The 23,464-nt window shown below is 39.3% G+C and overlaps 1 protein-coding gene across 1 annotated transcript; it reads left to right on the top strand.

Moving 5' to 3' along the window:
• Nucleotides 1-13,827: 13,827 nt before the first annotated feature.
• Nucleotides 13,828-16,318, top strand: LOC147900292 (cation/calcium exchanger 4-like). The gene is made up of 2 exons (XM_087377399.1): nucleotides 13,828-14,496; nucleotides 14,940-16,318. The coding sequence occupies exons 1-2, from the start codon at nucleotides 13,956-13,958 to the stop codon at nucleotides 15,848-15,850; spliced, it is 1,452 nt and encodes a 483-aa protein (XP_087233525.1). The 5' UTR covers nucleotides 13,828-13,955; the 3' UTR covers nucleotides 15,851-16,318.
• The last annotated feature ends 7,146 nt before the right edge of the window (nucleotides 16,319-23,464 follow it).

The following is a 23,464-nucleotide window of genomic DNA, read 5'->3' as shown; positions in this document are numbered from 1 at the left end:
TCTAGCATAGTCACTGTCATAGTATCCATGCAACCTTGGATGACTTCCTCTATATTGCATTCCAAACTGTCTTGTATGTCTGATGTATCTCAAGACTCTTTTGGTTGCATTCCAGTGAGACTATTTTGGATTTGCATTAACTGTGCTAGTTAACTTACAGCATAATAAATATCTAGCCATGTGATAGTCAGATTATAAGAGATCCAACGAGTTGCCTATAGTACGTGTCATTGACTGTAGGCTTTTCTGAATCTTTTGTAAGTTCAAACTCTATTCCATGCGAGTGGTTGCAATATTCCAATCTACCATATGAAACTTCTTCAGGAGACTGTCAACGTATTTGAATTAACTCATGAAGGTGGTGTCTGCATCTCTCTAGAACTCAATTCCAAGACAATAGTGCATAAGTCCAAGATCTTTCATTTCAAACTCTGCAGATAAGTCTTGTTTCAATTTCTTGATGAAGCTATCCTGGCTTCCTGTCACAATCAGGTCATCTACGTACAAAAGTGCAATAGTAATGTCTTTCCCTTGAATTTTGTAGTAGAGATTATGATCTACATTGGACTTCATGTATCCCAGATCAGCAAAATACTTGTTGATTCTACTGTACCAACTTTTGGGTGCTTACTTTAAGCCATAGAGACTTTTCTTGATATGGCAAACTTGATTCTCCTTTCTTGGTTCAACATAACCTAGTGTTGCATGTAGACTTCCTCGTCTAGGTAACCATTGAGAAATGCATTCTTAACATGGAGCTGATACACATTCCATTTGCTGAGTGTCACTAGTGATGTTAAGAACTGTATGAAATCCATCTTTGCTACTAGAGCATAAGTCTCATCATAGTCTTGGCCGTCCTGCAGTGGAAATCCTTTTGCAAATGTTCTGGCTTTGTATCTTTCAATGCTTCCATCTGGATTGTACTTCACTTTATATACCCATTTGTTTGCTATGGCCTTTTTTCTTAGTGGAAGATTGCATAAGTCCCAAGTATTATTCTTGTAAAAAGCATCTATTTCTTTATTCATAGTAGCAGTTTGCCATTTTGGCTTGTCAGCTGTGTCTTCAAAGTACACTGGCTCTTCTGTAGCCATGATGGTAGTAGTCATAAGAGCATAGTTGGTGGTTTCAACCTGAATTTCTTTGCCTTTCTGAGCATATGTCAATATGGTTGGAGGTCTACTTTTCCTAGTAGACCATCTGAGTTGCTGTGGTTCATCTCGATGTGCTTTTGGCAATTCTTTCTCTTCTTCATCAGACTTTTCTATAGATGACTGAGTAATCGGTGCGTCCATCTCCTGTGTATTTGAGGTTTTCCATTCTGATTCCTCATCAAAGATTACATCTCTAGGCATAATGACCTTGTGGGTTGATGGGATCATACTTGTATACTTTGGTGTCTTCACTATAGCCAACCATAATGCATTTGCATGACTTCGCATCCAATTTCCTGTGATGATCATCATGTATGTGGGCATATGTTATGCAACCAAATATGTGAAGATGCCCAATGTGTGGCTTGTGTCCAGTGAATGCTTCATAAGGTGTCATACCCTAAATCGGTTCTCGGCCGAAAGCCAAGCAAGTATTTTATAGTGGCTATTGCTCATGCCCAATACTGATTTGGAAGATGCTTCTCACTTAGATATTGCTCTCGCAATATCCACTAAAGTACCATTCTTCCTTCAAGCTCTTGCATTCTACTGAGGAGTATCTACACAATTTGAATGCTGTGACTTCTGCAAAAGTTCATGAATGTTGAAGACATGTATTCACCTCCTCTTTCTGATATCATGACTTTGATCTTTCTGCCTGTATGGTTTTCTACCATAGCTTTGAATTCTTGAATTCTGGAAAAGACTTCAGATTTCTCTTTCAAAAACTCGACCCAACAATATTTGCAATAGTCGTCGATGAAAGTCAAGTAGTAAAGTGAACCATTGATGTTGCGGGTCTAGGCATAACCCCATACATATGTATGTAGCAAATCAAGAATTCCTCCTGCTCGAGAGGTGCTTCTACAAAAAGTTGGTTCGCTTTTGCTTTGCAAAATTTTCCAAGAAACTATAGCTTAGGAATCCCAATTGCCATATTTTAATTCTTGAGCTCGATCAAAGTTTTTAGAATTGATATGTCCATATCTCTTGTGCCATTTTACGAAAAGTGACATTTGTTGCAGTTGAGCTGACATGGCATGCAATATGGTATTGTAGCTAGCATTCTCTGGACAAGCGTCCTTCCTTGACTCCTTTTCCTACTAGCTAAAATCCTTTGGATTTGTCTCTGATAGTGCATTCATCTCCATTGCACATGACTCGGTAGTTGTGTTCTGTCATTTGACCTACTGAGACAAGAGGTTCTTGCTGAGCTTCGAAACATAGAGTACATCTTTCACTAATTCTTTTGTACTAGTGAAATTGTTGATACATATAATGCTGTCCCTTGAATTGGATTTAGTGTATTATCTGCCGTGTAGATGACACTCTTATGACCTTCTAAGTTCCAATGGTTTCATCTCTGTGAACCATTTTTGATGCTTTGTCATGATGCACCGCTGTTGATGTAGAAACAATCCTGATCTACTTGGTCGACTTGATAGTTGCTGAACTCCTCTTTTGAATTGCAATCAGTGTCTAGATACATTGTATCAGTCTTCATTTTCTCGTTTGCCAAGGAACATATTTCCATGTTCATTTGCATAATGACTATGACTAGAATGTCGACCACGATGATTTCCTCTTCTACAGGAATTCCCTTGATTACTGCTAGATTGACTGCCTTGGTCGTATTTCTTCTTGTGGCAATCTCTTTCATAGTGTCCAAACTTGATAGTATTTGCATTGAATGTTTGATACGTTGGTGGATGCATTCCATCGTCCCTTGAATCTTCCTCGGTTGGAATGATTTCCTCTTTGCTGATTTTGATGTTGCTGAGGATGATGCTAATGTTGATTTTGACTTTGATGCTGATGATGACCACTTTGCTAGAATTATCTACCTCTGCCTCTGCCTCTGCTTCTATCTGAAGTTGTGAATGCTTGATCATTGGAATGACCTTTGCGTGCATGAATGGCATGAGTCCGGAGTTCTTCACCAAGTAAAACTGACTGAAGTTGTTCTAGTGTTGAAATTTGCTATTGAATGGCAATACTCTGGACTAGATTCTTGTATGCCTCTCCTAGTCCATTCAGGATTACTTAAACCATTTTTGTGGGATTCATAGTCTCTCCTATTGCTACGAGTTGATGTAATCTTTGATCCTGAGTACATGCTTATATGCATAGATCAATTTCCTTAAGCTATTGAACCTTTCTTGAGTTTTTTCCAAATGAGGGGTATTTTTATATAGGTGAGAGTATTTCTAGTAGTAATCCCATTACCATTGATAGAATGCTAAATACTTGATGGTCCAACTCTTGCCACCAACAATACTATCAGCATTGCTGTGGGCTGAACATCTTAGCAGTGGTACTCTTGCCTTTATCGATGATAATAGTATATGCTAACAATGTTAAATGCTTGTTTATCTGCAATATATTCTATCTTTTATTAGTAATGTCAGTATTATTACTAGTAACACGTTGTGGATTTCTTATATTTTTAGGGCTTTTTGTCATTGCGTGCATCATTTTGTGAAAAAGATGTTCATGATGTGCAGTTGAAATCAACTAATTGGAAAGGGATCCTTTTTTGAGCACTTTTTCAACTAGTTGATTTCCTCTGGCTTTATCTCGGATTGTACATTCATCTCCATCAAATATCACTCTATGCTTGTGTTTCATAGTTTCTCCAACTACCAAAATAATTTTGTCATGTTATCTAACATACTGAATCCAATTGAAGGGAAAGGCATAGGCCGTATAAATAGTTTTACTAGTACAAAAAGATCAATGAAAAACTTATTAAAAATCTTTTGTCATTTAGAAAAATGATAAACATAACTATAGAGTCATCTTTGATCGAGATGAATATAGATTTTAGGATAAGGTCGAAGGAAATTAGCTAGTTCAAAAAGGAGTCAAAAAAAGATGCCTATTTAGAATGCTAGCTTTAGTACTAGACTTGCATGCCATGTCAAATCAACATCAACTGATGCCAGTTTTTTGAATATGGCACAAAATATATGGTCATTTAAACTTCATAAGTTTGATGCAATGAAGAAATAAAAGATATGGGAATCGAGATTCCAAGACTACAATCTCATGGAAAATTTTGTGAAGCATGTTGCTTTGGTGAACAATCTAGATCCAAATTTAGAAGAAGCCCCTCTAGGGAAAGAGGTACTCTTGATTTGATTCATAAAGATGTTAAATTCATAGCATTAATGGTACGGTATACTACTTGACTTTCATTGATGACTATAGTAGATATTGTTGGGTCTATTTTCTCAAGGAGAATTTGAAGTTTTTTTCATATTTCAAGAGTTTAAGTGACAATAGAGAAAGAGTTTAAGTGACAGTAGAGAACTAGAGAAGGAGAAAGATTAAACTTCTAAGATCAAAGAGAGGAGGTGAACAAATGTATTCCTTATTCTTCCAAAGACAATTCATATGTGTAGATATTCTTCAATAGAATGTATAAGTTGACTAGAAGAACATGACTTTAGCAAAGAGTTCTAGAGCAATGCTCAATAAGAAACATCTTCCAAATTTGTATTGGATCTTTCCAATCCACTTTGCTAGCTACTGGCTTGATCAATTTATGCCCAATCTAATTCAATATTTGACATGTTATGAGGCATCAAATGGATATATGCCACACCTTGGGAATCTCTGCCCAATCTATTTCAATCTTAATTAGTTTTTGACCAATCTAATTCAAGATATGACATGTTACGAGGCATACAATGGATATAGACCAGGCCCTGGGTGTCTTTGCATATTAGAATATATAGTACATGCTTACATACATGACAATAATGGAAAAACTTAGATGCAAAGCCATGCACATACATCATGATTAGCTATAGTGATGATACTAATGCATACAAGTTATATGATCCCACCAACATCTTAAGGGACGTAGTGTTTGATGAAGAATTGGAATGGAAAACATCAAATATGCAAGAGGTAATCATAAAGACTATTCAAAACAACATGAAGAAGGGTAAGAATTAATAGAGGATCCCCTAGAAGAGAATCAACTTAAATGGTCTACAAGAGAACAAGGCCAGCACCAAGGTTGACATATGCTCAGAAAGGCAAAACAATTCAAGTTGAAAGCACTAATTATGATATTATGATGACTATCATGACTATAAAAGAGACAGTGTACTTTAAGGATGCAATTGAAAAGACATAATATCTATTAACCTTGTGGCAACAAGGGTCAATGCAACCAATATGAGATTGTGGTGTGTGTGGAGTAGTGGAAAAGTTTTGCTTGTAATATCTTGATCTTGAAATTAAGTGTGAGGAATCTGATAGGATAAAAATAGCCAAAATACCCTTTAGAGAAGATCTAATCTTACTTGCAAAATACACTTTACAGAAGATCTAATCTTACTTGCAAAATCATGATCTAGAGAGAGAAATACTAAGGTAGAGAGAGAAAGACTAAAACCCTTCATTTTGAGGTCCCCTACAAAAAGTGTAGAAACCCCAAGAGGTCTCCTACAAAAGGTGTAGAACCCCCAAGAGGTCCCTACAAAATAGTTCCCACCCCTGATGTTCCCTACAAAAAGTGTAGAGACTCCTACCCTTGAGGTCTCCTACGAAAGAGGTCCCACTCTTGAAGTTTCCTACAAAAAGTGTAGAGACTCCTACCCTTGAGGCCTCCTACAAAAGAGGTCCCACCAAGAGGTCCTTTAAAAAGCATGTAGAGACCAACATGTATAAATATCTATCAATGGAAAGAAGCTCCCACTCTCTGGGGTTCAGTGTTCATTTCACTATGGTGTTCATGCACTTGATCTCCTTGAGTCCATGCTCCCTCAACACTATTAACTTGTGATAGCATGCTCTAACCTATGGTTTTAATTAACCTAGGGGCTAGTTTGAAATGTCTCCCCTTTCATGCCTTCACCTCCCCCTCCTCTCTCCTTATCCTCCTCCTTCTTCTCACCCTTGTTCACCCCTCCTCAACACTAAAACCCATTAGTACATGAAGACGACTAAATCTCCACTCCTCAACCTTCCAGCTCTCGCTCAAACTTGAACCCTTCTCTAAACCTTGGAACTCTCTCACCCTCCACTTCTAAACCTTAAAACTCCCTTCTCAACCCTTGAGCTCCCATGAAGGTGAGACAGTCCATCAATCATTGGTGAACAATCCCTGTTTTTCACCTAAGCACACACAAGAGCTACTTTCCATGCTTCAGCCTACACCTCCATGGCTTGAGGACCTATTCTACACTCGTGAGAACAGGTCTATGTTACAACAAGAAATTGTAGGGGTCCCACCACCCTCAAAATCTAGAAGTGAAAGTGACAATGAATATATTTTGGCACCGTTGCTAGTGAGCTTAATAGCTTGAAGCAAAAGCAGAGCATGTGTTTGCATGTGTAGACAGAATGCCCTTCAAAAAACAATTGTTGCAATGTGAGGAGATTTGCATCCTAATAATGGTGACTTACATAATACATTAATCCACTAATCAAAAAGTGAACTTTTAACCCCCCACATCCTATAAAGGCACCCCCCCTTTCTCATTCTTCCCCCTTGCCTCCACTTTTCATCTCCTCCACTCGACTCCACACCGCCATTTTCCCATCAAACTCCTCATCTTATTAGTCTTCCATCTCCTCCATTTTTGACTACCTTTCCCATTGACAAAATATGAAGAGGGGAGAGGAGAAGAGTAGAGATGAGGAGAGAGGGCACAGCTAGAGAGCACACTACAAATGACTAACTGTACACTAGATTTAGTTGAAAATGTAGAATATATACAAACGCATTTAGGGTTAGGGCATCTAACCCTTTCCTTTATAGCACTCTATATGTGTTGGTGCTATACACATGTAATCACATGATGTTGAGCATGGTCTCTCAACACCTTCCCTCAAGATCAACATCATGAAGTAGGCCTTCCCTCAAGACGATGATTCTAGGGAATTGAAGAAGGATTGAATATTACATTCCATCACACCCCTTTAATGGGAATGTCCTTCCTCTGCGTCAAACTAAGAGCTTGTCGGTGTTTCTCAAAAAGCTCTTTACCGAGTGGTTTGGTAAAGATGTCTACAACATTCTCTTTGCTGCCACAATGCTATAGTGTGATGTCACCAAGTAACACTCTTTCTCTAATGAAGTGCTCTCTGACATCAATGTGCTTTGTCCTGGAGTGATATAATGGATTCTTGGCCAATGCTTGAGCAAATTCATTATCACAGTATATTGTTGATGGCTTGATTCATCAAAGTCATATATTTTTGACAAGTCTTTCGACCCATATAGCCTCACATGCACGTGTAGTGAGTGTTTTATATTCTACTTTTGTCGAAGACAAAGAAATAGTTGGCTGTTTGTTTGACAACCATGATATAGCATCTTGACCAAGGAAGAAACTAGCTCAATTGTAGCCATGATGGTAGTCATAAGAGCATAGTTGGTGGTTTCAACCTGAATTGATTTGTTTTTCTGAGCATATGTGAATCTAGCTGGTGGTCTGCTTTCCCTACTAGTAGACCATCGGAGTTGCTATGGTTCTCATCTCAGGGTGCTTCTGAAAATTCTTCCTCTTCTTCATCAACCTTTTTTGTAGATGACTGTGAAATTAGTGTGTCTATCTCCTGTGTATTTGAGGTTTTTCATTCTAATTCCTCATCAAAGATTACATCTCTAGAGATAATGACCTTTTGGATGATGGGATCATACAACTTATATGCTTTGCTTTCTTCACAGTAGCCAACCATGATGCATTTTTGTGACTTTGCATCCAATTTCCTGCGATGGTCATCATGTATGTGGGCATATGCTATGCAACCAAATATGCGGAGATGCCTAATAAATGGCTTGTGTCTAGTGAATGCTTCATAAGATGTCATACCCTGTATCGGTTTGGTAGAAATCCAATTAAGCAAGTAGTTTGCAAGGGCTATTGCTTCTGCCCAATACGGGTTTGTAAGATGCTTCTCACTAAGCATTGCTCTAGCACTATCTGCTAAAGTACCATTCTTCCTTTCAACTCTTGCATTCTGATGAGGAGTATTTGCACAAGTGAATTGTCTTCGAATGTTTATGAATGCTGAAGACATGTATTCACCTCCTCTATCTGATCTGATGAATTTCATCTTTTTGCCTATTTGGTTTTCTACCATGGCTTTGAATTCTTGAAATCTGGAAAACACTTTAGATTTCTCTTTCAAAAAGTAGACCCAACAATTTCTGCTATAGTAGTCGTTAATGAAAGTCGAGTAGTAAAGTGAACCATTGATGTTGCGGCTTTGGGCATAACCCCATACATATGTATGTATCAAATCAAGAATACCTAGTGCTCGAGACCTTAGCAAGAGTCCATGGAAAGCTTCATGGCATGTCCATCATGAGTGATTAGATGCATGAACCTGAGCTAGTCCTGTATCTAGTTCCATTGGTAGTAGACTCGTTAAGGCGCTCTATCCCCTGCATGATCTCACTCCAAATATGGCATGTTGGTTTACAATCACTTAGTAGAATGCAAATGGAACATTATGAGGACATGAGTTTGGGATCCAAGTGAACCTTTAGCCTAAAAATCCCTTGATCAATTTCAACAAATTTGGCCTCATCATAGGCCATATTTCCTTTACATTTTTCTCACTCTTCGTTACCCTCAACAAGTTTTGCCAAAACCCACTCCTAGGTCTATTCCTTTTCATAGTGACCTGGTTTTCCACAAAAGTGACATTTCATGTTGCCCTTGTCTCTTAATGTAGACTTTGATGAGGAGCCTTTGGATTGGATGTGGCTCATTTTGATAAGGAACATTTGTAGTGGGTGACTTCATGCTTGGTGTGTGCTGCATTTTTTTAGAGTTAGAGTAACTTTTTGCAAGTTCTGCACATTTACGTTTAGGCACCCATATTTCCATTAGCTCATTTCATGGTCTATCAATAGTTGTAAGTTTTGTTGGACTAGGGGGATTCTCAGCCTTCTCAATGCATTTTTTGGGGATCCATGCCAATTTAATCTTGTATCTAAGTGTTGATGTCTATTTGATACAAATCAGTGCACATCTTTCTTTTGTATCTAGTTCGATTTTGTCCTTGGTTGTTTGGATTTCCTCTGATTGTATGGAGTGGAAAACTCATTGTATGGATTGCCTCTGATTGTATGGAGTGGAAAACTCATTGTTGTTGATTGACCATTGCCATTTTCGTTGATTTGTCCCTACTGGCAATTTGTTGAGTTACAATTCATTATGGGGTATTTATACAAGTTGGAGAGTTTCTCTCTCGGCATGTAGGAATTGTAAGACATTCTCTGTGTACATGTAGAACTTCCATATAGAAGTTGCATGTAGGAGTTGCAAGTTGGATGTTGCATGTAGGAGTTGCATGTTGAACTCGCATGTTGCATGTAGGAGTTACATGTAGAACTCGCATGTAGAACATGCATGTAGGAATCGCATGTAGGACTTGCATGTAGGAGTTGCAAGTAGAAGTTGCAAGTTGAGGATTCCTAAGAGAGATTATTCCTAGCCTTATGCAAGTACAAGCGGAGCTTTGCCGCTACTCTACATAAGTCCATGTTGGCATAGAGACAGCATACTCCCGGATCCATTTTATTACCCATCCTCGCGTTATGGCTTATTGTGATCATGTAGTTGGGTTTCTATGCATGTAATCTAGTGGCTATGAAACTTGTGTCATGCCAGTTGATCTTGGTGTAAAGCCTTCGCACCATACAACTTTTGCTCAGTTTACAGGTAGCCTGTATCCACCATTTGTTCGAACATAGTACGTGGTGTGCTTCTAAGAAGATGGTAAGCATCGATTTGTTCATTGGGATTGAAACTGAGTGGAGGCAAATGGCGATCGCGGTGACTAGGGACCTCCAGAATGTATTCCAATGTTTTTCAAAAGATAGCACATAGGCAAAGGAAGTGATCAATGTTGCCATGCATTATGTTCTCATGCTGCTGAAGTGCTTAGATCATTGTGCCTTGGATATTCCATTCTACACCAGAGTCTGGTTCAATCATTGGCCAATTAATGGTGCAATCTTCACCCAAAGTGTTTATGTTGGCTTCCCATCTATGAGGTCGTGGAACTGTAATATCACCAATTTGAGGGGGGAATTGTTGGTCAAATTTTTGTATATGGATATGAGGGATTAAGAGAATTGGAGCCTTGTGTGTATGTGTGTAATCAACTCTATGAGTGTGTGAAGGATGAGTGATCGATGATAGTTGTGATTGAGACACATAGGCATGAATCAAGGGGTGATGGAGAGATTCAAGGAGGAGAAGGTGGATCTCAAGATGCTTTCCTAGTCAAAGTAATGATAGAAGATACATTGTAAAACCTTGCCTTATTAAGAGGCTCTCAATAAAGTAGGCTAGTAATTTGTGTAATCAATGTCATCTCTTCATCCCTACCATGTCTCTCTAAGTTACACTTCCTAGCTTAGCTCTCTCTAGCCTCTTCTGGCTCTTAAAATCATCATGATATTGTAATGCGATTATGATGTATGGAAGTGCTAGGAGATAAGGAACTCAAAGTTTTCATGCTAACCATTGATGTTTATGATAACATGAGGCACAACCTTGTCATTTGATGGATTATCCACAAGATTAAAGAATGAAGTACAAACTTTTTTTGGGCAAGTCTTCTAAAATGGCAAGTAGCATTTGAGTCATGATCATGGATCCTTGCAAATGCAACTACTTCTCTTGCAACATAGAAAGCAACTCCATGGAACTTGGCACCTCTCCTATGCAAACTACAACAACAAGTATACAAAACATTAATTTATTTCATTTAGTTATACATATTATGACTAATTGGGCATGAAACTTTGTAGAGGCCTTGATTTAAGGAAGACCCATGTAATTGTAAATTTACATATGGGTAGCTGATGTTGAGAAGGCATATAGATGTATAAATCTTTGTCCTATCTAGTTTTTTTTTTTCATGTGCCCAACCTCAATACATAAACTATAAGTTCTCACTTCAAAGAACTTATGACCATGCGAAACCATCATCTTAAAACCTTGTAATGAATTTTGTTCTGCTACAAAAAAGCACATTGCCAAAGAAACATATAAAACATGTAGTCATGATACAATCATGTTCTTTCCCTGTATGCGTGATAGAAAGAAATACTGGAGAGGATCATATGTTATATTTATTTTGTTTGTGGAAAGGATTTGAAGAAGACTAAATCTAAATGATGGTATCCCTGCTTGGGGTACAATCTAATAATGGATGGAAGAAGGTCAAGAAAATGGTAATTGGGAAATCTTTTGAATAAGAAGTCTAAGAAGATCAAAGATGTTGATTGGGACATCTTTAGAATAAGAGACTTTTCATGCTTCAAAGGTTGGCATTTTGCATTGTGGGGATCAGAAATGACATTGGGTCCGAAAGGGATTAGTTTGAGTAACATGGTGGTTTTGAGAGGATGGTTGCAATGTTTACATCAATATACAAAACGACTCTAGAACAACTTTTACATCATTCTACATAACATTTACATCATTCTACAAAAGAGCTCTTGAACATTTCCTAACAATGATAAAGTCTTGTCTTTATTAATTTGGTCATTAAAAATCTCATGTTTATTCGTTTTTAAGCTCATGTCTAAATTGACATCCTTATGATAGAATGACATGATAGCATAGAGTCATGTAATTCTTGACGTTAGCAAAATTATTTTTCACTCTTTTGCATGAACTTTTTTAAAAACCACCTCCATAAGTTGCAATAAAGCAAATGGCATCTTTGATATTTCATGATTTTCTTAGCTATGTATGTAAGTAGTGGAGTGTGTAGTACACCCCTACCCCTTGAAATTGTCTTGTATATGTTAATGAATATGGAGTACCAAGCATGATGACTTGAGGAACTTCCATAGTGCTTAACATCGCTTTTCATGAGAGTGTAGCTTGACTCCTTGTTGATAGGACATGTATGTCACTATATATGTTATCCTTGCCTTTATTGTGAGAGGTGTAGGCCCCTTCATGACATCTTGTTGATACTCTTATTGATAGGACATGTAAGTAATTATATAGTAGGAAGCTATTGACATTATATAGGGTGTAGGCCCCTTGATGACTCTTAATGAAAGGATATGTACGTAATTATATAGTAGGAAGAATGCCATCTTGCTATGTCGGGTGACCACTTGTAAGGTTTCCCTAGTACTAAGCTTTGTTGTGTATGGGTCCACAAGGGGACTCAAAATATAGAGGAACCACCGATGGGATAGGTTGGTGAAAGTGTGTGGATAATTCTTGATGGGTCTTGTGCGGTACTCTTATGGATGGTGATGATGACCCATGAAGACCCTAGGATGTGACTTGCGTTGGAGGCTGATGTAAACATTCACAAAGCATAAGAATGAATGGGGAGGAAGGAATAGGGGAAGGCCTTTCCCCTAATGATGAAATCCCTAGGATGTGTTTTGAGTTGGAGACTTATGTAGACATTCATAGAGCATAGTAATGGATGATGATGAGCAGGTAGAGATTTTCTAGGGGGAAGAGATAGAGATCCTCTCTTACATAGTAAGGGAAGGGAGACATTGGTCCCCTTGTTCCCTTCACCTTATTATGCATGGGTGTCAACCTGTAAGCATTTTATGAGGTGGACTCCCTAACTTTTTGGTTGATATAGTGTTGGTGGGGAGCTAGCCTTATAGCTCTCCATACCAACTGCTAGCCAAGGATGTTGGATAATCCAACTTGCAAATCACACATTTCAATATCCCTACTTTTTTGTATTTACAAAACCAACTATTGAGATTGAGTTTTGAGAGACCTTGCACTTTGATACTCATGGAAAGAAGGATCCTTTGCCCAAAGAAAGATTCTATTAGGCCTGTCACTAATAGCATTGATGTAGCCACAACAAGCTGTGTTGATGCCATTGTTAACAACTTGAACCTCGTTGATTGCCATATGCAGCAATGCTACAATCTCTATGAGCTTCTGTGAGTTGTTTGGAGTAGAGTGACTTTTGCTAGTCGTATAGCCCTTGGCAGGTTTGCTGAGGTGAAATACCATCTTCTAGTAAATATTGGCAAGCATCTTTGTTGTGTTTGCCCCGTGTACTAGAGGGAGAGGCCTTCGGAGTCTAGGTAAATAATGGACTTTCCTTTAAGCCAGATGAATGTAGAAAAATTCAAGGTCTAGTTGCAGTCATTAACGTATTGATGAGTCGAGATTTTGCTGGAATAATAGCCTTTAATAGTCAACTTTGCGAATAGAAGAGGAGAGGAGAGGAGAGAGTTTTTGACCATTGCTAAAATGTATAGGGACACTAACTAGTTATAACAAAGACTTGTTGACTCTTAAGGGATGGAGTAGATATTGCGTGTCTCCAATGCTGCAGATGCACTTGTTCAGTTGCTTCAGCCTCAAACTTGAGCTTGGATGGAAAACCAGAGTGTATGGGCATGTTTCCCTGCAACCGAGATGCGTGCATTTGGGTGCATGAGCGTGCATATATTCAGTTCACATGCAATATGCGATGCTCGTCAAAGCAGCTGGGTTTGAAATGGAGTCAATTGTTTTGGTGAGACTTAACCATTTTTTCATTCACCTTCATAGTTTGAGAGGGGTGGTGAGACTTAGAAAAGGGGTGGGGACGGGAGGTGGGGAAGGGGATTAAGAACTAATGGGAGAGATTAAGAACTAATACGGAATAATTAAGTGGTCGTCTTCTTCAATTTCTGTTTTCCGCCATAGCCGAGCTTCTCAAGCTCCTGTCCGCCATAGCCAAGCTTCCCAAGCTCCTTTTCACCATAGCCATAGCCGACCTTCCCTTCTGTTTTCTCGCCATAGCCAAGCTTCGATTCCTTCATGCATGACGCTCCCCTTCCTCATCTTTTGGCTCCTCCTCCTCTTCTACTTCCTCGCCTCCACTGCCTCTGATTATTTTAGCTCCACCCTCGAACAGCTCTCCGACTTCCTCACCTTGTCTCCTGCCCTCGCCGGCGTCACCCTTCTCGCCATCGGTAACGGTGCTCCTGATATCTTCGCCAGCGTCGCCGCTTTTGTCTCCTCTGATGTCGGCGCAGGAAGCATCGGCTTCAGCTCTGTTCTCGGCGGAGCCCTCTTCGTCACCACGATTGTTGCGGGGAGCGTCTCCCTGGCCACGGCCATGGACGGTTCCGTGAGGATCCACCTCATTGCGTTCGTGCGTGATGTGGTGTTCCTGCTTGCCTCGTCGAGTGCTCTCACCGTCATTCTGCTGGATGCGAAGGTTCACCTGTGGGAGGCGATTGCGTTTCTATCCATTTACGTGGTGTACATGAGTGCCGTGTGGACAGGAGAGGTGCTGCAAGCGCGTTACAGAAGGCGATTGACGACGGAATTCTCTCTTCTGGATCCTCTACTAGAGAAGAGTAAGTGGAGATTAAGGTTGTTGAAAACGACGATTGTTTGCCGGAAAGATTGTTTCCAGAAAAGATTGTTTGCAACGAAGATTGTAGCAACGGCAATTGTTTGCAAGAAAGGTTCTGTGGCATGCACGGCAATTATCAGAGATTTCTGAGTAGGAGCTTGCTCATGCACGGCAACTATCAGAGCAAGAAAGCAGAGAGCAAGCTCGAAATCAGAAGAGTAAGAAGATGCAATCTTCTTTCTTTTCTGATTTCGGAAGAGGAAGGCGATGCAATCTTCTGCCTCTTCTGATTTTAGAGCTTGCTCTCTGCTTGCTTGCTCACGTGATAGTTGCCAATCCGTCTTCTTCCTCTTCAGGTTTCTTGTTTTGCATGAAAGTTGCTTGTCTTCTCATTTGGAGCCGTCGAAACTAGGCCTGATTTCTTGCCGCATCTCCGGCCTGCAGCTGCAACGCGGACCTCGCTTCCGCAATGGTCACACGTTCTTCCGAGCCAGCTGCATCATCATCTGGTGGTTCGGGAGCAAAAGCTGGAGAGGGAGACGGAGAAGCAGCATCCGGCTGCAAGATGCAAACGTTATCTTCTCCTCTTGTACAAATACTTCATAGAATGGCCTCTGGCGTTGCCAAGGCGACTGACTATCCCGATGGTGGAGGAAGAACGATGGTCGCGTCCTCTTGCAGTGGCTAGTTGTACTCTAGCTCCCCTCTTCGCTGGCGCAGTATGGATGTTCCAATACAGCAACTCCGCCAATTCCCGGTGGATTGCGTCCGGCATCAGCGCCGGGATCGCCACGATCTTAGGCCTCCTCGCATTCTTCACCACAGAGAAATCAAGGCCTCCTCGCCGATTCCTGTGCGTGTGGCTCGCTGGAGGCTTTTTGATGAGCATCTTCTGGTGCTACCTGGTCGCCAATCAGCTCGTGAAAGCCCTGCAAGCCCTCGGGACCGTCTTCCAGATGAACTCCACAATCCTTGGCCTCACCGTCTTGGCCTGGGGCAATTCCACCATCGATATTGTGGCTGATCTCGCCCTTGCCTGCGGTCGACGCAGGGACGGCATCCAGATCGCCATTTCTGGTTGCTACGCAGGTCCTCTGTTCAACATCCTGGTTGGCTTGGGGATTTCGCTGGTGGCAGCCTGCTGGAGCTCATATCCTGAGCCATTGCTGATTGCGGACGACGGCAGCCTGTTCATTATGATTGGATTTCTGGCCGCAGCGCTAGCTTGGGCAATGGTGATCATGCCGCTCAAAGGCATGCGGCTGAGCAGGACCTTGGGGGCTGGTCTTGTGCTCATCTACTGCAGCTTTCTGGTGGCCGCAGTGGGCTATGCGATGGGCTGGATCTCGCCGTAGCGATCTTATAAGAACAGCAAACAATTGTTTCCTCGATGCCTACAGCTCAAAGTTATTTGCAACTCTGTTGCAGACGATTCATCTTCCCGACAGCAACAATCCTGATACCTGCGGTTCACATTGTTCCGCATTTTTGCAACTACATCCTCTGCTTGCGGTCATATTCCCAGCACCGTGGAAATACACTTAATGTTGCCTTGTTCTTTTAGTGCTTGCAGCTTAAGATTTGTTGCAAGTACTAACCCGGCAGCTTGTACACAAACGAATCCATTGACTTGAATTCACGATGCCTGCAGCTGAGATTTGTTCACAGTATACTTGAGCGTCTCCATGCCCGTGATGCTGTTATACTTGAGCGTCTCCTCATTACCAGGTTTGAGCGACAAGATGTATAGTCTTACCAGGTGCATGAATCCCTCCATTGCCTCCTCATTTGTTGCAATGTGTTGATGCATGCTCGTAGTACCGATCCTCCCAGCAGCATGTAAATGCTATAGACAATATATTCCCCTGTTTTCCTGATTCAGGCGGCTCAAATTCACTTGTACTCTCTCTGCGTATTCACAGTAGCCATTATCCCAGCGACATGTGAAATGCACACAAAAAGTTGTGTTCCCATGTTAGAAGATTCGTCTGCACTTCTTAGGAGCAGTCAAGGAGAGGACGATGTTCAGTTACTACTGCCATTTGTTGCTTGCTAGCTCTTCATTTCTGTTAAGAACTCCGTAAATGGGAAACTGCTCTCAAATGCTACGTGCCCTGCATTCGGAACGTTTCAGTCGGCAACAACCTTCACTTGCATGGCTGGTGGACCAATGCAAGAAGCCATGCATTGAGATTGAGATTCACATTATAGAGGCTCATAAGGTAAGAGTACACAAGTTAATCCATAATACTCAGCCACGGGAGCATGCTCTTGTTTAGACGAGCCCATTGATTTCTACCATGATCTCTCTTTGCTTTAGGTCCAATATTTGGACCCAAGTTAGGCTGGTTTTATAGAGCACAACTTGCTTGAAACATTAGTTACCTAGCTTTGGGGCTTTTTCTCTACGCTCCTTAGATTGGCCTTTTAAGAGATCTGACATAGTGGGAGCATATCGTCCTCCTAATCCTTTGGTTTTGGATTTGCTTCATCCCTAGAGATAGGGACATAATAGATACGAGTACTCAACCATACTTTGCACGAGCAAAGATGCATGACCATCCTCAACCACTCCCCATCTGAAGATGAAACTTTGATTCTTAAATTGCTAATCAATTCACCTTGCATAATTGGATTGGATTTTGAAATTTTGGCTAAGTCTTAACCCATGGCTCTGAGACCTTACATCTCCTCTCCTTTCATTCCATTAACCTTCCATCTCCTCCTCCCTCTCGAAGGTGACCTTCCATCTCCTACATTCCATTGACCTTCTATCTCCTCCTTGCCCCTAAAGCTGCCTCTTGTCTTTCCACCTCCTCCCCAAAGCCTGCCTCTTGTCTTTCCACCTCCTCCCCCCTCCAAGCCTCCATCCAAGAGCTCCTTCTTTGTGACACGTGGAAGGCTCTTTTCCTCCAAGCTGCCACGTGTCCTCTCTTTTTTTTTGGGTGTTCGTGGTTAATAGGTTAAAGATTGTCAATGGCATCGTATAAACCTTCTCGATGCAGCCCATAAGATCTTAACCTTTGCTACAAGATTGACATCATCCATGACATGCAAATATTTTTTGTCATCCAAAGCGCTAGCATCTCAAAGAACGTCGGGAGGCAACAATGTGCATAGGAGAAACCTTTGTCATCATTCCTTTGAACTTCAAGACGGTGGTTGTGTATATTGGTGCTTCTTTTGGAGGGGTCACCCACAAATATGTGATCGTAAAACATGTGTTCAACAAGAGGGTTTTTATAAAATGCCACTATCCATATTTGGAGCATTATTTAAGCTCTCTACTATGTAAACATTTGAAAAAGGATATATAAGCAAGGGATTTTAATTTATCCCTCGAACACACATGGGAATGGGTAATTCTATAAGGCAATGCCCCTCTTGAGGGCTTCTTAGGGAGGTCTTTGGGTTTTATGTCATGGAAGGAAAAAAGAGGGGAATAACATCCTGAGGTCTAGAACATGGAGTGCTAGTTTCCATGGTCGCCTCTATTTCCTGCGTATTTCCCCTCTATTTTCCATGGTGGATTTTGCGGGAAATACCTATCTCCCTCCCTTCTTTTACTCCTCCATGACATTAGACCCTTAGAGGAAATGCTACATAGGATCGAATCCAAGGAGCTACTGTGCTTTAGGCAAGTAGCTTGAGAGCCAGAGTTGCATGGAAATGGTCTCTCCCCTTTCAAGATTATGCTCCTAGGATTATCTCTTGGCCCCATTCTTTATTTTCTTTGTGCTAGAGGACCATACACTATCACACTCGAGTAAATGATTTTGGCTTGGTTGGCCTTTGTCTCCTAATTCGGCATGAGCATGAGCTTTTAGATTGGGAGTTCACAAATGACATTGGCCTACATGTGAATGCATAGTCTAATGCCTTCAACCAGTGATTATTGATCTAGAGATGTAGAGAAAGATCTTATTAAACAAGTTTATCATTTGGTTCTTAATTTTGGACACCAAGCCCTACAAGCAACCCCTAGCATGGCTTCTTTGAAAACTCTTTAAGCCTTAAAGACATATTTTGATTTGATATTGATTTTAAATACAAATTGGAAAACTATAAAACCTTTAACAATAAAAGATTGAGTGAGCTGTCAAAGTTTTATTTAGTAAATACATGTTATAAAAGGAGTCAAGAACATTGCACGAGTAGTTGTACAAATTCAGTTTCAATACATGTATAGATCCAAGAGACTTTTTCTCTCAAACACGTATTAATGGTGTTAACACAGATTTTGCAATAGTTTCAAAAAGTACTTCGATTCATATTTTGTATGTGAAAAGAGATTGTTTCCTCAACTTGTTCAACATCATCATCGCCAATAAGGCCATAATCATTGAGATTTAAAAAAAAAGAGAGATCCTTCTTTGCAAATCTCTTTGACTTTGTAGAATGGCTTCTTCATCTTTAGAATATGGCCCAAAATGTGTATAATTCTCAAGGAAGTATAGCTCTACTTTATTTAAACTGAAGATATTTAGTTGTTTCTTGCAACCTACTCCTTTAGGTGCTTTTGGGCAAAAAAATAATCTTTCTCATATTGTATAAATGGTTAAGGTATTGGCTTGCACTCCTTTTGAGCTCTTTATTGATAAGCAATCCACTCAAATATGCTAGTAATAATTATTGCAAAAGCATATTTTTTAAACACGAGTAGAGAAGAAGCTCACAACTATAAGAATAGAATGAAACAAGTGATATACATGTAGAAGAGGCAAACAAATGATGACTATAAGCCTGTGAGATTCAAGGATCAAGCAAGCAACTAGAGAGCCAGCTATAAGGATAAGAGAATGAAGAAAGGAAGCATAAGGAGATGAGCATGCTTTTGCACTGATGAGGAGATTAGAATGCTCTATATATAAGTATACTTTAGGAAAACACAATGTACTTGAGTCTTATCATGTTAAAGATCTCAGATAAAGTAATTGGAAGAAAAAGGTCAATATAATGTTACATTCCCAAGGATCATCATCGTAATCCTGTATTGAATATAACCATATCACCAAACAAGATCATTGCCATCATCCATTGAATACAATTGTATCTTCACAAAACGGTGGTATTTAAGAGTGCCAATCATTACAAATCATGCATCAATAAAATTATATTTCCAAAAAAATTTCATCATGCATTGAATATAATTATATTTTCAAAAAATGATGACTTACAATGCATTGAAGAGTGCCAATCATTACAAAAGCATGTACTAGATATAATTATTTAAAAAAAAAAGGTGAGTGACAATGCTAAAGTATATTTCCAAGGAAGAAAGGGATCATAATCACCATTGTGAATTGAATATAGTTATAACTTCATAAAAATAGTGAGAAGAGATAAAAAATAAATAATTTTGACAAATTTTCATTCTAAAGCAAACATCTAGATTTATTCATACACATCAAAACTTTACATAGAATTTATTTTCTTACAAGAATTTTTGGCATTTTAGATTAAGGTCATTCACATGCTCTACAAGGTGTCTATATAAAATTCAACGATCACTTTATTTTTAGAAGTTATATCCTTGGACCTAGATAACAAATTTGGCCTATTAGATTACAATGTCTTGTTGCAATACGATACTCATGCAACAAGGTGCCATCTCTGCTATGATCAACTTATCCTTAATTAAAGCATCTACATTGTCCCATCTTTGAAAACTTGTAGCACAAATAAATTTTTATTTAATCTAAAGCATCTTTAGACAATTGATAAATCTAATTTAATCAAATGGAAATTTCTAGAACAACAAGATAGAATAAATAAAACTTTGTAATAAATTATCTCACGTGATACGATGGCATGATCAAGACCTTGAGCTTACAACATAATTACTCCATGCTGACAACTCTCCCAAGATGAGAACATTAATTACAGAACTAATAAATACAATACTTGTTACAATGGTAAATATTTTAAGGAGAGAGAAATATGTAAGATTGTGAGATCTTGTACAATGTTAAAACCCATGTTTCAAGGCATATCACTTCCGTGGAATGAAAGTAAATGAATTTCAAATTATGCTACAGAGCAAGTTCCCACTTAGATAAGCTTGCACTTCAAAGTCATTCATGCAAGATTTTATTTCAATAACATTCATTGAGCATTTTCTTACCAACTTCTTTACATATCTCAAAACCTATGGTGGAATATCTCTTCTCGTGGTCGTGGTGACATTCTCACATCCATTTGGATCTAGTGTCTTTCCCCACTCATGTGCCCTTGCCTTCACAAACACTTGTGTCAATATTGTATGATTGATTGAAATACTTTTTTTTATTAAGAGATAATGAGGTCTTTTCTAGGAATCCAAGTTGGAATTATATGCTCTAGAAGCAGTTGCCTTCTATACTTCATGTCATGGTTTTTCTTTTAAAGGGTTCTACAACCTTTGCATCGGACCATCCGTAGTCTTCTTATATTATCTCTTTCTCATGTATACTTAAGGCTTGTCCTTGTATTTGTTCATTGTGTGCCTCATCATCCATTTGCTCCTTCAACATTTGTGATGTGCCTACATGTTTGGTTTTTACTATCTCTCTTTATGATTTCATAGAAAAAATTTGAATCTTAACTAACCTTGCGGCTAATCTTGTGTCTGTAAAGTATTCCAATATTATCTTTGAGAGCATTTGATTTGCCTCTTTTGTCGGAAACCTACTCCATACACATTTGTGGGAGACCTCTTTTGTAGGAAACCTACTCCATACAGCCTCCAATGCAAGCTTGAGATCTTGAGGGGATCTTGACAGTTTGGGGGGATAAGATGTGGCAATACAAAGTATTGAACGTCTTGTTTTGACACAACAAGTCTTGGCCCTCTAATTATTGGGCTATTCTTTATGAAACTATTTGTTAAGGACGTTTTGTTCCAAGGTTATTCCAACTACAATGCCACTAGTGATTCATCATATTTTTATTTGAGAATGGCTCTGCAATTTTATCAAAATCATTCTTTGATAATAACATAAAAAGTTTGTGTTTCCTCCTTTACTCTTTCGAGACTCTTTCTGTCATGTCACTCACTCTCTCCATCCTTAGCTTCCTTGAGGTCCTCATGTCACCTCACTCCCTCCCTAATATAATTAGCTAGTGCGCTAAGGGGTTTAGTTAACCCTATATAGAGCTAGCTATCTTAGCGTAAGAGGGGTGAAATTGTTCTTTTATGAGCTACACATGCTACTAAGTGGGAAATGGTTAAAAATTCTAAGGGGAAGTAGGGGTTGGGAGAGGGGGTTAGATTACCTCCTTAGAGGGTTCAAGTTGTTGCCATGTGGCTCATTTGTGGTTTTTACTTCTCACTTGTGATTGAGGATTCATATGCCATTGCAAGCTCAACCTTTATGAATTGTGTTGCATATTGAGAGTCTTTATCTGTCCTTTGTTGCATCCTTCTAGTGCTACTCCATATGTGAGAACCATATGTGAGATCTTTCATAGATTATTATAGTTCTACTCTTCTTTAGATTATGAGAAAGGTTGTGAGCTTTTTTTTTTGCTTTGACACTCATTTTTCATGTCTGTAAGCCTGTTAATGTTAGGTGATGGAATTTGGTGAATCGGGTTTTTAACACAACTAGGTTGGTATTATCCTTTTTTAGTGGCTTCATGGAACATATGCTATTTTTATTTCCTATCTAGTAGATGATTCTTTCATGGTCATACTTAAGCCCTCTTAGAAAATTTTATGTTCTAGGTACAAGAGTTCCTTATGTAAGAACTTGATCTTAGACTCTTTCACATGTAGCTTCTCACATCTTAGTGTTGCTAACACAATGTGGAAATGCTTGACATGCTTGTTGAGAAAATGGTTGTATGCCATAATACCATACTCACGATGGTCTCAGGAAAAAAGTAGAGAAGAAGTGTTTATTTACTCTTCCTCCCATTTAAATCCAAAAGGACTCCTATGCATGAAAGGCATACTCTAAAGTGATCTAACAAAACTTATTGATGAGCCCTTATTGTAGCAAGGTGCTCCTAAATCCAAGCATCTATAGGCCTTTTTTGCTCTTCCTTGTGTAAGGCTTCTAACTACTACTAATAAGAGACATAATATACTCAGATAGAAGATTGGCATTTGGTACTAGCAACACTATGATAATTATCACTAATACTAGCGAACATGTGAAGGAGATGGGATTTTCACCTTATGAATGAGACACCTAAATCTGCAAACATCCTCTATGTGCCCTCCTCTACATAAAGGCATATCAAACCTTGATCTTGGCAGAGTGTTGTTTCAAATGAGGCTCAAAAATCATCATAATACCAAAAAGTGATCCGAGGTGGAAATCCTTGGTGCAATTCATACAAAATCACGTCTATTTAGTGGCCAATTATGAACATAAAATCTATCTATCTATGCATGGATGGGCATCTACAATCTCTTTTTGACCATGCAATTGCCAAAGCATTAGAAGATTCATAATTCCTTTCATGTGATTCTTCTAAAGAAATATGAAGAATCGGAACCTACATAACCTATAATAGAAGATCCACTAGAAGTGGATGAATTAGAAGAGATCCTTCATCTAGAGTAGACTGTGTATCATACAGTATGCATGGGACCTCCGAGCAAGGTATTTTATAGGTACCTCGTCAAGTTCAAAAATTATTCGGCATCGAATGCCAAGTAGATGGATGAAGGCATGTTGTCTGATTATCCACAAATTCTAGACATTTACAAAGAGGCTTTTTATTTGAGATCAACGAATTAGAAGCCGAGGGGAATGTCACCAAGTTGTAAATACTCCAAGTAAAATATAGAGTTGACCCTTTTCTTTGACCATAGTTAAAGAGTTTCTTATTTATTTTAATTATGGTCAAAGAGTTCTTTTAATTTGTCAAGGAATTTAATTCAGTCAAACACACTTGACTTCGATCAAGAAGATCACCTTTGGTTAGGGAGACTTGGTCTACTTCTTGTTTAGTTCAAGAGGGTTTGACTACAATCAACT

This window comes from Dipteris shenzhenensis, chromosome 7 (assembly GCF_047967505.1).
Source record: "Dipteris shenzhenensis isolate YYH24624 ecotype China chromosome 7, Dip_SZ_1.0, whole genome shotgun sequence".
NCBI classification, from domain to species: domain Eukaryota; kingdom Viridiplantae; phylum Streptophyta; class Polypodiopsida; order Gleicheniales; family Dipteridaceae; genus Dipteris; species Dipteris shenzhenensis.
This window is presented reverse-complemented; position numbering and strand designations above follow the sequence as displayed.

Bases quoted from the DNA above. Each gene is read 5' to 3' on its own strand.
- LOC147900292 (XM_087377399.1), top strand. From the start codon at position 13,956: ATGACGCTCCCCTTCCTCATCTTTTGGCTCCTCCTCCTCTTCTACTTC. The intron at 14,497-14,939 runs GTAAGTGGAGAT...TCCGGCCTGCAG, and splicing joins GGATCCTCTACTAGAGAAGA to CTGCAACGCGGACCTCGCTT.